At 41.4% G+C, this 15,235-nt stretch overlaps 1 protein-coding gene across 2 annotated transcripts; it reads right to left on the reverse strand.

Annotated features, from left to right (window-relative positions):
* Window positions 1–141: 141 nt before the first annotated feature.
* wdr81 (WD repeat domain 81) lies at window positions 142–15,124 on the reverse strand. 2 transcript variants are annotated; one of them, XM_086261910.1, is made up of 13 exons: window positions 14,796–15,124; window positions 13,706–14,230; window positions 9,751–13,256; window positions 9,561–9,668; window positions 9,160–9,359; window positions 8,810–8,991; window positions 8,313–8,478; window positions 7,707–7,872; window positions 6,766–7,575; window positions 6,538–6,683; window positions 6,216–6,398; window positions 2,741–2,859; window positions 1,813–1,946 (listed from the first exon to the last, which is right to left on the reverse strand). In XM_086261910.1, the coding sequence occupies exons 2-12, from the start codon at window positions 14,065–14,067 to the stop codon at window positions 2,761–2,763; spliced, it is 5,928 nt and encodes a 1,975-aa protein (XP_086118036.1). In that variant the 5' UTR covers window positions 14,068–14,230; window positions 14,796–15,124; the 3' UTR covers window positions 1,813–1,946; window positions 2,741–2,760. The 2 variants fall into 2 exon arrangements, with proteins under 2 accessions (XP_086118035.1, XP_086118036.1); XM_086261909.1 differs by lacking the exon at window positions 2,741–2,859 and having other exon boundaries at window positions 142–1,946; window positions 14,796–15,121.
* Between the last annotated feature and the right edge of the window lie 111 nt (window positions 15,125–15,235).

Consider the following 15,235-nt stretch of genomic DNA (forward strand, 5'->3'; position numbering starts at 1 on the left):
CCACTAAGCAAAAACGATATCTTTCAGATCACATGACTGCAGTCTGCAAACACAAAGAGGACTTTGTACAATCTGAGCTTTAGTGATTCAGCCAAGATCGAAGGACATGCTAGCAGTCAATGTATGTGAATCACAGAACAACTGGTACACACACAGAAAAACATTGGAGTAATTTTTATTAATCCAGTTAATAAATACGTTTTTCACTGACTTCTTGTAAAATGTTCGGAGACAGAATATCGATTGTAACCAATTATCAATGTGCAACTACAAACTTTAAAACAAAGTTGGTCTTTTTAATGGTTGCGCTTTCACTCTGGATTTTCTAAAAAACAAAATTAAAACAAAAACAAAAAATTCAAAACATGTAGTACACTTAACAATTTTGAACTTTAGGCAAATAATTAGAAAAGTAGGCAAAGAGCAGAGCTTTCATAGTTAAATGCTACTAAACTTTGTAAACTTGAGATTGGGCTAATTTTAAGGAGCAAAATTTCAACTGTATGTTAATTTGCATCACACCATGACTACATTATACAATACATTTATTGATCTGTAGCTTCTGTTGCCATCTCAGCAGTTTAAGCAGTTAAACATAATGGTTAAAATACAAAAGCAGTTTATCTTGGCATTGACTGTTCTGATGCTAGCTTTTAAAGTCAAAAATTAGAAGAAGCTGATTACAGAAGTCTCTGCAATAGTTGGCAAACCCACTTAAAGCAGCATCTGCCGGGTTCCGCTTCCAGTGTATTGTTGCTACAGGTTTTTGTGAAGTGTTAAATCAAGAATACCTAAACATTGTTTAGAAAATCCCAAAGCAACTTCAAGTAATTTATTAGTGGATAAAAAAAAAAACATTCAATCTTTAAAATCTGAGTGAGACTCTAAATGTTACAATTCAGGCCATACTTGTGCAGTAGAATAAAGGCTGTGCATCAGTCACTAACTTTTTAATGTGACAACTTAAGTGTCTCCTCTCTGAGAAGATACACCAAGACTGTCATCACAACAGCGAGTGTACTTTTATTGTTCGTGATGTATACACAAACACTGAAATATCTAATGAAAAACACTAACACAAACAAAGGATGTGATCTACAAATACTGCATAGTTTAATCAGTGCATTTGGATACATATTTGTTCTATCATGAGGGAAATAAAAGGTGAGGTCAATGTATTTTTGGTTTTTTTATGCATCTATTTGGAAAAGTGTAAACACTACATAAGACCTTCCTGAGCTTGTCTTCCAATTCATTCCTTTGAACAGAATAAGGAACCTAGTCAAAAGAATAAGTGACCTTGTCTATATGAGAATCTCCTCGTATATACATTTATAGGTTTAAAAGAACAAAATAATAAAGGAATTCAATATCAATGTACATGATGCATGTCAATAGCCTCAATGGCAATATGCAGTAGACATGAAGCTTATACAATGCCTCTACTTGTGCTGCCTCATTCAACAAACAGTTTAAAGGATATGACAACCTGCCCTTATCAGTATAATTGACCAAAAGCACAGAAGGGACAGAGGAGCTCAGACACTTGGCATCTGGCATGAATAAGACACTTTGAAGGTCAATGCAGAGAGTGTTTAGTATAGCTTGTAACTATTGATTTAAGCCAATAACCTAATGGCACCGTTCTCAGAGCCCAGCAGCAGAAGCCTCTTGGTGGGCAGGACCGCAAGGCTGGTCAGAGTACCGCGGAAGTTCTCCGTGCTCAGTTTTGTGCTACTAACGGGGCTCAGGGAGATATCAGCCATAGAGTACACTCCGATCTTATTAGCCACTGTTCCCGTTACAATCTCTGAACCGTAAAGGTCAAAGGCGTGGATGGGGTCGGATGGTGACTTGTACAGGCGAAGAGGCTTGTGTTCCAGATCTTTCCACACAGTCAGTGTGTAGTCAGTGGAGGAGCTGATAACAATATTTGCTTCTGCAGCCTGAAAAATAAAACAAGAAACAAGAATCAGTGATTGTGGATGTCGTGTCCCAGTAAATTAAAACAAAACAAAAATTAGGAAAAAAGACTAAAATGTCAAATACAGCAAAATCATTATAGACCTTGCAAATACTCTAAAATTTAAGGAATACAACAAAAGATGAGCTGAATAAACACAGAAACACAGACTCTTAGTAAATAAAATTAAATGGCAAAGGGGTTTTATTTGAAAATATCTTTAAAACAGAAACATTTCGCACATATTCAGACAGACAAAAAAAAAAAATTAAAAAAAAAATCAGCCTTTAGCCTTGTTTATATTAAGTTTCTAAATAATCATTTACTATCAGTAACTACCATTGAAAAACAAACAAAAAAACAAAATAAATAACAACCACTGAATAACATGTTCTGTATCCATAGATTCCTAACCTTCAGTTAGAAGCAAGGAAAATTAATATTTAAAGTACATTTGGAATAGGCTGCTGCAGGTAAGAAAAAAAAAAAAGAAAAAAAGGGGGGGAGGTCCGAGTGATGTGTGCGCGCCAATGAGAAATCTCCGTGGTCTTTCTAATACCTAACCTGTGTCCATATTTGCCCAAACTTGTGAGTTTAAAACTGGGGCCCTTATCTCTGACCTAATTTGGGGTTAAATAAAGTTTGCACTATGTTAACAACATATTTGCTAGGTACAACTTTCACCATCTCTGTGCCCCTTAGTATCTCTGAATCACTACCTATGGGGAATACCAAAAAATAAAAGACACTTGACTGACTGTTTTAATATTTATTTACCTGACCACTGAACAACACAGCTACACTTCCTGGCTTGAGTAAATTAGTTTAGGAATCCAACAGCAAAAAAGTCTGACCCCTTTTTTGGACAATCCTGGTGTCAGGCAATATCTGTAAATCTTAAATAAACGCTGGTAAATTATCACTACTTTATTACTACACTTATCAAACTAGAGGTTAGATGCACATACATAATAAAATGCATTTTTCAGTAATCAGAGGAGGAAAATGCGATGATGCTGCTATTATACCAAGTACATCAAAAACAGTTCAAGTAGGTAACAGAACAAAATTTTCCATTTTGTGTCTGATGTAATGTGGGTCACTCAGAGCGATGGAGTCTATGCAACTGACGAGCGATTAGCTGTGCACTGCGTGGGCTGTGTGGTCATCCAGAAGTTTCCACTGTTTACCAGAAAGCCCGATAGTGATTTTGTACGGCCCAGATTCAGCTGGTTGAAGTGTACAATGAAATGGTTACATTATACCAATAAATAACTGCAGGGGTCTTGGATTTTATATAATCCAATCATCTGACCCCATACTAACTGCTCCTGGTGACAAAATAAAAAGCTTGACCAAAGCAGAGACCAATATATCTAACAACCTCATGATTCCCATGCATCCAGCCCAAGTCTTCTGTAAACAACTTGACTGGTACTTGGTGTAACAAAGGCTACGTTCACACTGCAGGTCTTAATGCTCAAGTCCGATTTTTTGATCAAATCAGATTTTTTTTGTCTCGTTGTTCACATTACAAATAAAATGTGACAGCAAACACGCTCTAGTGTGAACGGTTCACGCCCCTCAAGGCGGCCCGCATGCGCAAAAGACATCACAGCCAGGTGACAGCTGGGTTTGTCGCCCAAACTAATCATAAAACCGGCAGGTGACTTGACCACGTCCGCTTTGTTTGTTTACATCTTCAGCTTCTTTAAACTTGGCTCTGAGGCTCTTCACTTTCCTCTGACACTGTAGCCACGTTCGCCTGTGCCCTCGTTCAACCATTTCTTTGGCAATGCACTCGAACACAGCCTGGTCACGATACGACCCTTCAAGTTTAGCTTGAATGGAATTGTCACCCCATATGCTAATCAAGTCCAAAACCTCAGTTTCTGTCCACTGACTCCCTCTGTCTCTAGTTTCGGCCGCCATGCTTTATCGTTTGTCTTCTCCGGCGCTGATAATTGGCGTCCGTCTTGTGTCAGTGACGTGAAAGATGGATTTAATGCGACATGACCATTCAAACAGCAGTCGCTTTCTAAAACATCAGATATGTATCTGATTCAGATCCACATACGAAAATGACCCAGGTCTGAATTGAAAATATCGGATTTGTGCTGTTCACACTGTCACACCATGATCGGATATTAGGGGTGCAATGATACACAAAATTCACGGTTCGGTTCGATACTTTGGTGTCACGGTTCGATATTTTTTCGATACAAAAAAAAAAAAAAAAAAAAAAAAGAATGTTCATGCCTTTTTAATTTGTCATTTATTAAAATTATAAATATATATTTTAACTCAAAAGTACAGTTTTTAAATTTAATGTTGCTGAAACAACAAAGTAATAAAAATAAATATATCTGATTGAGGAATCACTCATCTTTGGAAAAGAGTTTATTACAGAGAAATGGCTCTTTCCAAAATAAAAGCTATACTATACGCTTCTTCTGGGCTATATTCTCAGCAGCATATTAAACATATCAGGTCCCCATAAGGAGAATCATGTGCTAACGGCTGTCTAAATGACTCTGCTTCCACTTGTCTTTGCACTAGGATGATGTCAGCGTAAATGTGCAGTCATATTTGTTGTGTTCCCACTAGTGCTTTCAGGTTAATCTGAAATGACGTTGACGCCACAACACGGCAAATCTCCGTTAACGAGCTACCGCGGAACGCTGGACGGCCAAAACCTTAATGAGCTAACTGCGCTAACGCACTAGTTCCCACCAATGTAATTGAGCATTGCGTGGCACATCCGACATACTGTTTTACTTTTGTCCATGACGCGCTTACCTTCAGGGTCATACGTCACATGAAAACCAAAATAGTTCCAAACGTCAGATCTGAATGAGGGTGGGGGAGGTTCAATTTGCCATGTTGCAAGGAGAGCTTAACTTCTGTCTCGCTAGCTTGCCCTGCGCTCAGTGAATCTGCGTTCGACTACTCCGCCTAGGCTGCACTGTCGAGCGCAGATCCACTGAGCGCTCAACACAGACAGCATCGTCAGAAGGAAAGTTGATAAAATAAATTAAAAGTTTTGTATTGTTCGATACATATGGGTACCGAACCGAAAGTACTGTATCGAACGGTTCAATATTGATACGAATATCGTTGCACCCCTATCGGATATGGGTCGCATAGGGTCAAAAAAGTCAGATTTGATGCGCTTTCGCCTACAGTGTGAACGTAGCCAAAGATTGAGGTTCATGAATCAAAGTATCATATACATTGAGAAAGTATTATTCTAAGCTGAATAAACCTTTACCTTCTTTTTATCTACATTTGATCTATATTAAAATAACAGCATCACACAGTTACTGCAGATTTGTTGACTGCACATCCACGATGTCAAACTCCTGCTCCACCACATTCCAGACGTGCTCGATTGGATTGAGATCTGGTGAATGTGGAGGCCATTTGACTACAATGAACTCATTGTCATGTTCAAGAAACTAGTTTGCACTTTGACACAGTGCATCATCCTGCTGGAAACAGCCATTAGAAGAAAAGAAAATTTTCCTTTACCCCATTATACCACCACATTCAGCCTGCTTTCATGTTGTTTATGCCAAATTCTCACCCTACCATCCCAATGTTGCAGCAAAGAGGAGACATTAGGCAACAGGCAACATTCTTTCAGTTTTCTATTGTCCAACTTTGGTGAACCCATTTAAAAAGTAGCCTTAGTTTCCTATTTGAAGTTTATTGGTGTGGTAAGTAGCCATCTGCTTAAAGGTTTGATACTTTGTGCATTCAGAGATGCTCTTCTACATTCCTTGGCTGTAACAAGTGTTTGAGTTATTGTTGCCCTTCTGTCAGCTGAAAGCAGTCTAATCATTCTCCTCAACAAGGCAGTTTAACCAAGTTAACTGATAATTTCTCTTTTTCAGACTATTCTCTGTAAACACTAGAGATGGTTGTGTGGGAAACATCCCAGGAGATCAGCAGGTTCTGAAATAATCAAACCAGCCCATCTGGTACCAAAAACTATCCTAAGTTCAAAATCACTTAAATCACAATTCTTTTCCATTCTGATGCCAAGTTTGAACTTCAGTAGTACTAAGTAGTAGTCTGAAGACATAAATAGGTGTACTTGACAAATTGGCCAGCGCACGTATAGAACAACAGTCAAAATCTGACTACATACTCCCCTGACAACTCAAGCTGTCACCCAGACATACCACCTTACCCATTTGACTGAAAGGTGACTGAAACTGCATACACCACATACAAACTGTAAATATACCTTCATTTGGAGTATGTCTCCTTCATGAGCTGGCCAGCCTTTCAGTACAAGCCCTGTGCGTGCATCTAGCAGAACAATGAAGCCAGATGAAAAACCTGCCGCCACTGTGCGTCCTGAAGGGTTTACAGCCAGATAACGGATGAGCCCAGCACTCACATTGTTGCATGCCAGACGAAATTCATGCTGAGTACATGGGGAAAGATTGCTATAATTATTATAGTAGAGAAGCACAAAAGAGCTATTGCTTTCAAAACACAGTAATGAAAAATAATTGGTGGGTGATGTATAAACTAGGCCTTAACAGATAGATTGAAATTGTTACCTGTAAGCCAGGCTTGCGAGGATCAATGAAGCGGAGAACAGAATCTGCGCTGCCGTACACAACACTGCTGTGTGGAGCAGGCATGGTGGTGACAGCTGTAATGGGATTCTTCCCATCCACGGTTTCATGCAAGCGGATCTGTTTGCCTAAGGAGATAAAAACTTATATTTAAGCTAAATGAAACAGTTGAACTTGTGTGTAGTAATGCACTGCAGTTCATCTCCCTACCTGTATACTGGTCCCACAGGTGCACGGTACCATCACAGCTGACTACCTCCTGTGAAGCCTCCAGCTGTCCAACATAGAACACCGACTTTCGATGGTCGTTGTACGTCAGCCTGGGCTCCACATCCTGCGTACCATCACCGTGGTTATACAGCGGCCAAAGCTTCACAGTCTTGTCTTTACTACCAGAAAGAAAGTAATCCTCTCCTGCAAGAGGTGCCAAACACTTTGTGGTGCCCGAGTGACCCAGAAAGCTCTGTAATCTGATCTGATGGAAGTGAAAATGTGGATCTTGTTGATTAAGACCAATTTCATACTGCCAGTAGGCCAGCCAGTTGCCCTGCAGGGAGCGGCTACTTCGGGGGAGCTCCTGTTTCAAGACGCTGTCCTCTGGCGTGGGGCTTGTCACCCAGGAGGAGGAGAAAGAAGCTGCACCAGTGGATGGTGTTGTGAAGGTGGAGGCTGTTGTAATGATAGGTGTGGTATGACCAGAGCGTCCCCAAGGGTGAGTCAAGCCAACGTTTGAGCAGCCACCATAGTCAGTGTCTCTGGATACTTGAATTCGGTTTCCTACGAGGTGGCTCCCAAATGTGCCTGACTCAGGAAGCAAGTCTCCTTGCAGGGTGGAACTAGTTGAGAGGGATGAAAACGTGCTACAATCCACACGTCTGCCAAAACCAGAGGGTGGAAGTGGATCCACCCTGGATGCTGTGGTGGTTGTTTCTTGACTCTGACTTACACTCTGATGGTAAGACTGGGCCAACTCCCAGACCAGCTCATGATTAGGAACTAGTTTCCGGATTGCTGTATCACCTAGAGCAATGACAAAAGAATGCTGTTTTATATCTCTTTATTATTAAAAAAAACAAAACAAATATTACTTTTAGCACAGATAATTTCCATTAGATAAAGTATTACATTACAAAACATAAGACATCTCCTACCGATGAGGCAGTAGAAGGGGATGTAAGAGGCATGAGCCATTTGAGGGTTAAATACAGTCTGCAGCTCTTCCAAGACCCCCAGCTCATATGTCACATTTGACTCTTCAGTGGTACAGACATCTACCACTGTGACTTCTCCCACAACCCTGCGAGGGGCGTTGTTGAGCTACAGGATAAAGACAGACTATACTGACATATTTGACATAACTGTCATTTTAAATTGTATTCCTTTTTTGCAACTCCAAGAAATAAGTGTAACTAAAATACACCTTTACATTTATAAAAAATAAAAAATAAAAAAGTTATTATAGGTTTCTATTTTTTTGTTTGTTTTACTGTTTTGTCACTTCGTGTCAAATATTTCTCATGAAGCTATTTGTGACAAATTTCTAGTTGAAAGCCTTTTAGAAAAACAAACAAACAAACATGCAACATAACACTCGCGAGTCATTATGTATTAGTTGTTGGGTTATCCATCTTTGTGAGGACCAAACTGAGACCCTGACCCTCTGTGTCAGAGTTATGATTTAGTTTTTGGTGGTCAGCATTTAGCTGTGACGGCTAAGGTTGGAGATTTTGAAAAAGCACGCGTGTGTGTATGCATACCTGGGGCTGCAGAGAATGCAGTAGCGAGAAAACAGCAAAGAATCGACGCAAAGTGTCAGCCATATGCTGCTGCACCATTTCCCTCCCAATGCGTAGACAGATGAGAGCCATCAGGCTGAGTGTCTTGAGACAGACAGCAGTGCGTGTCTGAACTCCACTGGGAAACCTACAGAGTACAGCAGAATGGGAAGAACAAAACAAAGGATAAACAGATCTAATGTAACAGAGTTTTTTTTTTTTTTTTTTTTTAAATAATCATCATCTTTCTGAAACAAAATTTAAAGCTTTTTCACTTCAAAACATAACAACAACTCAACAAGTTAAAGAAAAAAAAAAAAAAAAAAAAAAGCTAAATCATCCAACAGTTTGCTGTTTAAAAAGGTTTTACTGAATTCTGGAACCCCTTCAGTGTCTATTATACACAGTTCATATATACAACTTTATATATAAGTACATTATATATAATGTACTTGTATATAATTTAGTTTGTAAATTACCCCATACGAGGTGTAGTAAGCAGGTCCAACAATGGCAGAAGAATATCCTGATTGATCTTCATAAGCATGTCCATTAAAGTGGTATCAGAGAGAAATACAATGATCTTCAGTGTAAGTGCAACAGCTCCAAGCAGACTTGCTTCCTTGCGTGTGTTAAGACGCTGAGAAGAGGGTGGAGAGACCTGGAAAACATGAACATTTATTAAATGAATAGCATATTTTCATTTATATTTTTACATCTTAAAATACATTTGCTTTCCCATGACAAAGAAAACTAGCCTCAAAATGCTAATAGATGGCTTCATGTGTAATTGTCAGAAAAAAAAAAAAGTCTATTGTTCCCTTCTTACTAGATATCCAATATAAGGCAGGTACTGGTAAGTCAGTACAGGCTCTCCATAAAGCTGAGCTATATAGATGAGGCAGTCCAGCACAGGCCCTGCAGTGTGGTCACCCACAACCGGTTTCTTCTCATATACACTGCCCATTCCCACACTCTCTAGGCTGCTCCCGTCAGATGTCGGGGTCACAAACTGGTGATTTTGAGGTCCTAAAGGCAAAAAAAGAAAGGAAAGAAGGAAGGAAGGAAGGGAGGAAAAAAAAAAAAAAAAAAAAAAAGAGGAAAGAAAAGGGAAAATTAAAACAAAACACCATAAGATATAACAAGAGTTAAGAAATGCAAAACTCCAGAGCATCATTTTATTAATTACCAATTAGACAATTAAGCTTTACCTGTCATACATTTACATACCAATGTAACAATTTGTGAGCAATCGCAGCAAATTTCTGGCTACATATCGAGATGTCACTGTTGGTCCAAGTTTCGCTGACAGCCATCTAACTGTTTTGCAGACTGTATCTGTTTTTAGAAACATGATCAAAATGTTAGATACTGCCACTTTATGTAAAAACATTTGAATGAACCACCGTCACTAACTCACCAAGAAGAATTTTGTGCTCTTTTCCCTCAGATTCTTCTGACGGATCATGGTCATCCTCTTCGTCTTGTCCTTCCACAATCTCTTTCTCTGTCTCTTCCAGTGTCATCCCATTCACAAACTCACCCTCTAAAATGGCAACTGTGGCACCTGAAGCTTCTGTGCAACCAGAAAGAGTAAGCTCAAGGTTGAAGACTTCTGGGTCATTTGTCCCCTCTTTATCCTCACCAGCATCTGGCCCCTCATCTTCCTCCAGCTCTCCTCCCTCCTCTCCTTCACTAGTGTGTTTCAGGTCCTGGCTGCTGTCAGCTGATTTCAGGCTGGTTCGATCCCGCATTGAGTCCTCACCCAGAGAGAGTTCACTTGCGCTACTTTTGTCACTTAGTTTCCCCACACTGAGAGACTCTTGGTCTTGTTCCCTGGCTGCAGAGTTCTGACTCTGCTGTTTCCCAGTAAGCACCCCTGCTCCGCTGTTGACATAAAACCCATTCTGAAAGTCTTCTGGCTCTGAAAGAAACACTTGGTCACTAAGACTGATGCTGCCGCTAGCCCCCATATTACCGCCAACAGACCCAGACGTTGGCCGAACCTCACCACACTGAAACTCCTCTTCTTCCTCCTCTCCCATATTACACATGCCATTTCTCAACCCTTTAAAAGGTTCTGTTCCAGAGCCTGAGTTGCAGCTTTCAAAGCCAGTGATGACCTGGAGCACATGGGGAAGTAGGCTGGATAGAAAGGCCTGCAGGCCCAGTCTCACAATCAGCTGCAGAACGAAACAGTCAGTGTAAAGATAGAAACGGCCTCGGAGGCAGTGAGGGCTTTCATAAACATTAATCAGCGGTTTCAGTAAGTATTTGTTTGCATTTCTGGGACCCAGTACTGTAGAGATGGGCTCAAAAAGGTACCAAGATGCATAGACAGCAGTGGACTCCTCAAGCATGAGGGCTAGAATAAAGGGCAAGAGGATCTCAAGACCCTCTGCTGTGATGTTACTCCGCAGCAGTGCTTCAAGCTGCTGCCACAAGTGAAAGACAACATCTCTTCCTTGAAGGCTACTAATATTTTCCATCTTAGCATGGTAGGAAAAAATAAAATGATGAAGTGCTGCAAAATAAGAAGGGAAAGGAAAGGGAGTGATGACAGAGTTCAGTAACTGAGAGGGGCTTGGAGGAGGCAGACCATTGAAGATGGGGTCATATTTGAAGAGGAGAGGACTTGGGTAATCTGATATATCTTTGTTTGCCTCTCCAGAATGTTTCTCTATTAGCAAAAGTGTCTCAAGAGCATGGTGCAAACACAGTGGTACATCACGGAGGCTGGCAGAGCATAGCTTTATAACAGCTTGGAAACGCTGTTTGAGTGCAGTATCTGGTTTCAGTCCCCTTAGTTTAGTGGCGTAAAATATCTCAGCGATGAGAACACCAAGAGCCTGCATATCTCTTTGGTAGAGATGCATAAGAGAGGGGAGGGATTCGCTCATTAGGTCAGATCGTACACTAGAACCTGAAGAATGCCATACATCAGCGTGCAGACTTTTTACCAGAAAATTGTTCAACTTCTCCAGCTCTTCTAAAGGCTGAAATGGGTTAAAGCCTTCAGGGAGAATGATCTTCATTTCCTCTGTACTGGAGGCAGTCACACTTCCTTCCCCATGCTTTTTGTTCATCGTCCCACCTCGTTGCAGCATGGCACTTCGGAAACCAGGACCAACACCACTTGAGAGGTCACCAGGGAATGAACCTGGAGACTGAGATACAGTAAGTGCTGTGTGCTCTCCTCCTGTCTTTCCACCTGATGCACTAATACCTGGCATTGGCACAGAGCAAGATGCAGAAGTGGATGAGCCAGTGGATGCTAAAGAGTCCAGAGCTTCTGTACCTTGTTCAAGCTCTTCATCTTTGTCCACTGTGGTCCAGCCACTGGACTCACATCCTGTAGATTCTGGCACCATTCCATCCAAAGTGTCAGCCAGAGTCTCATTTGGAGTGATGGGTAGAGAAGGCACAGTAAGAGCAGCAAGGCCAAGAGGAGGAGGTTCTGCTGGGGCATACTGAGAAGGAGATAAGCGAGGTGGGTGTGGCTGGTCAAACAGCTGAACTACACCATAGGTAGTTAGATGAGTGTGGTTGTCCACGAGATGCAGGCACACATTCTTGGCCTTGATAGCTTCTTTACCTGACAGCTTATAGCCAAATGTGAGATCAATCCAGTGATGCAAATGCTGGGACACCTCTCTGCTCTCCAGAAGCCGCCGATGGACCTCAACGAACTCTTCAGAAGACTTGCACCACGAAGGCACATCCAGGTCTGGCATGTCAGGGTGAATTGAGTGGAAAATGGAAGGGTCTGTGTAGAACTCTGGAATGCACTCATCAGGGGTCCAGCTCTGCATGCGTTCCATACTTGCTGGGTATTCATTGGGCTCCCACTGGGATCGAACATGGCTGCACAAAACTGACTTGGGAGTCTGCCTGGCTTTGTAGACATAGTATGTAATGTCTGACAGAACATCGGATATGTGATGAGGTACATGGAGGTGGTCAGACTGTCCTGCACCAGCACCACCTCCACTGAGGTCTCCACCGACACCTCCTCCACCAACCCCACTGCCTCCTGCAGCTGCCAAAGCCTCTTTGGTCATCTCGTATGTAAAATCCAGTTGCTTATCCCCTTTATTGAGCCTGAACTTTGACCTCCTGAGATCCCGAAATTTTCCCTCTGGCACAGTGAAATCCACCACCCAAGGCAGAACTGGGTGATAATTTGGGTCTCCTTCTCGCCGCCCCGCTAATCTGTTTAGTTCCATCAAGTAGCGGAAGTTACTGACCCGTCCATGGACCCAGTCCAGAACCAAAGTCCTTAATTCATCAAAGCAGTTTTTGCAAAGTCTTTTGTTCTCTTGGCTCACACACAGAATTTCCCTTGGCAGGACACTTTTTGGCTCTTTTCTGCGACTAACATTACTTTCTGCATCCCCTTCTGTTCCCAGTTCCTCATAATGAGCTAGGTTGAGCTTTAGGCGGCTGCACAACTGATCATCTACTGTTATGTCCTGAAGAGACAGCTCTCCACAAGATAGGCCTGCTGCATGACATGCCTGCATAGCTATTAGAACCTGGTAGAGAATGAACAACACTTTGGCATTGCTGTTAGCAAGCTTGGCTGGGCTGAAGGAGACAATATCACGAAGTGAATACTGAGTGTAAGGGAGAATCACATAGAGCATTTCTGCTGTCTCCAAAAGACATTCTGCAGGCAGAATGTTAGGACACAGACTGTCTGACTGGGATTTGGAAAAACAAGAAGAGCTAGATGGCAAGCAGACTTCTTTCTCCTTGTCTCTGGCAGGAGAAAGCAATGGAGATACTTTTTCAGTTGAGATAAATGTGGAATTAAAGAGCTTCTGTAATGCATGGCGTACTGCATCTACAGCTGCAACATGCATCTGTTCACTGGCTCCTGAATATGGCCGCACAAGTTTGTTATGAGCTTCACGCCATAGATTCCTGGAAGAAAAAAGAAGGGCAATGAAGACTGTTAGGCATTAAACTTGCTCTTAGATCATAATGCCTAATGTTGTTAGGACTGCATGATTAAGAAATGCCTCTAAGTAATGAGTAACCATGTCCTAACTAAAGCAAGTAATTATACCTAACACAGCTCATTTAATATGAAAGCATTACACACTAACATATTAGCTGTGGACCTAAACATATTTTCATTACTGACTAATCTAACAATTTTTAGTAAACTATTTATTGAATAAAAGCCCTCACAAATACTCTCTCACACAGTCTTTCAGTCCTCAACAATTAATTAACTTGATCAGCTCTACCCAATATTGCAGAAAATGTTTTCTTAGACAAATAATCTTAGCTTAATCGGGATCTAGAACTACAATAAGGTGGTAGGCAAAGACATATTTTGCATTAGAATTTAAAATTATGTTGAGTACCTGATATTATGCTGTGATACACTCTGCATTGTTTTGACGTAAGAATCCTGTGACAGAAATTCCATTTGTTGGTGGCATGGCTCTTTGGCCAGTCTGTAGCTCAGCTTACTTTTCCTCAAACCCTGAATGCACACTCTAGTCCACCCAGGGGGCAGTTTCGCCTGAGAAGACTGAAGGTATGTGCAAATTTCTGCCTCACTGATGCTGTCAAAACGGGCACAGCGCATGACTCGCCCCTCTCTTAGGCCCATCACCCAGCGCACAGGAACAAGGGCTACAAGCTCCTGAGGACGGCGCCCTGGGCCTTGCTGCCGTCTTTCAATCCCCAAGTCTTTTTCAACTGCATGCATCAGCCAATCCATGGTCAATCTGCAACTGGTTGTTCTCACTTAGACAGTTTTCAGCTACTTTCCACTCGCTGTCAGCCACTAGAAGTTTTCAGTTTTCAGATATCCATGGTGGAAGATATAAAATCACCAACAGCAAACGTTATCTCCTCATCCACCTGTCCCTTTAAAAAAAGAACTGTAAAGTATAAACAGACAGTTAGATGAGCAACCACTTTAAAAACAATACTGCTTTGATGCTTTCTACTTCTCACATAAAGTTTGAGCTCAGCTCACATAACTCAAGTTCTACCCGACAACAAATCTAATCTGCCCTGTGGGCAGGTTTTGAAGTCACTGCTTTTCATAAATGCTCACAGCTTGCAGGCAGATATGACACCAAAGAAACAACATTTCCCAATTTAAAACGACTCTTTCGGGGATGAAAACTTAACAAATTCACGTAACTGTGTCTACATTATGGCAACCTTTTTAACATAGTAAGTAACTCAACGAACAAAGTTAATAAAAACCGTCGGTAAGGTAAAGAAATGATCATTAGGGAAGTAACGTCGAAAGTTATCGCTAGCTAACAGTTAGCTTAACAAAGGGACTAACCTTACGAGGCATAACTGATGGAAGAAAAACGCAACCATGCAGTTAGTTGCTGAAAATTCTAGCACAAAGCTAAACGAAAGCAACTACCTCGTTAAACAATAACGATAATGCAATTGCAGACCAATTGCCACCAACGTATAGCTCACCTCTCACCACTTGTAGCAGTTGACAGCTAGTTAGCGTTGAGCTAACAACGCACCCCGGTTCCATGCATGATGAGTTTGTCCGACATTAACTTCATAACACTTGAACATCCTGCATGATGACATGTGTTTGCTTCATTTTCTGGCATTTAGAGATGAGTGTCAGCAGCCAGACGACAGTCAGTCAGCCGATTGTGTTTTGCTCTGAGCTATTTGGAGCCATGTTTTAGAAGCGATACCTCACGTGACATAACACCAGGCCCCTCTCATGTGATTGCTACTGATGCTTGCTCCCTGCAGCTGTGACGGCAGCGCTTCCTCTGCACTACACCTATATTTGCTCTTCAGCACTTTATTCTGCCATAAACCGCAGAAGTAATGTTTGTAGTTACCTTTTTAGAGAAGATGTATTGACAGCCTACTTTTGATGTAATACATTAAGG

This window comes from Aulonocara sp. 'chitande type north' Nkhata Bay, linkage group LG14 (assembly GCF_057382095.1).
Source record: "Aulonocara sp. 'chitande type north' Nkhata Bay isolate Kocher_YH1m ecotype deep benthic linkage group LG14, A_spYH_male_GT1.1, whole genome shotgun sequence".
NCBI classification, from domain to species: Eukaryota; Metazoa; Chordata; class Actinopteri; order Cichliformes; family Cichlidae; genus Aulonocara; species Aulonocara sp. 'chitande type north' Nkhata Bay.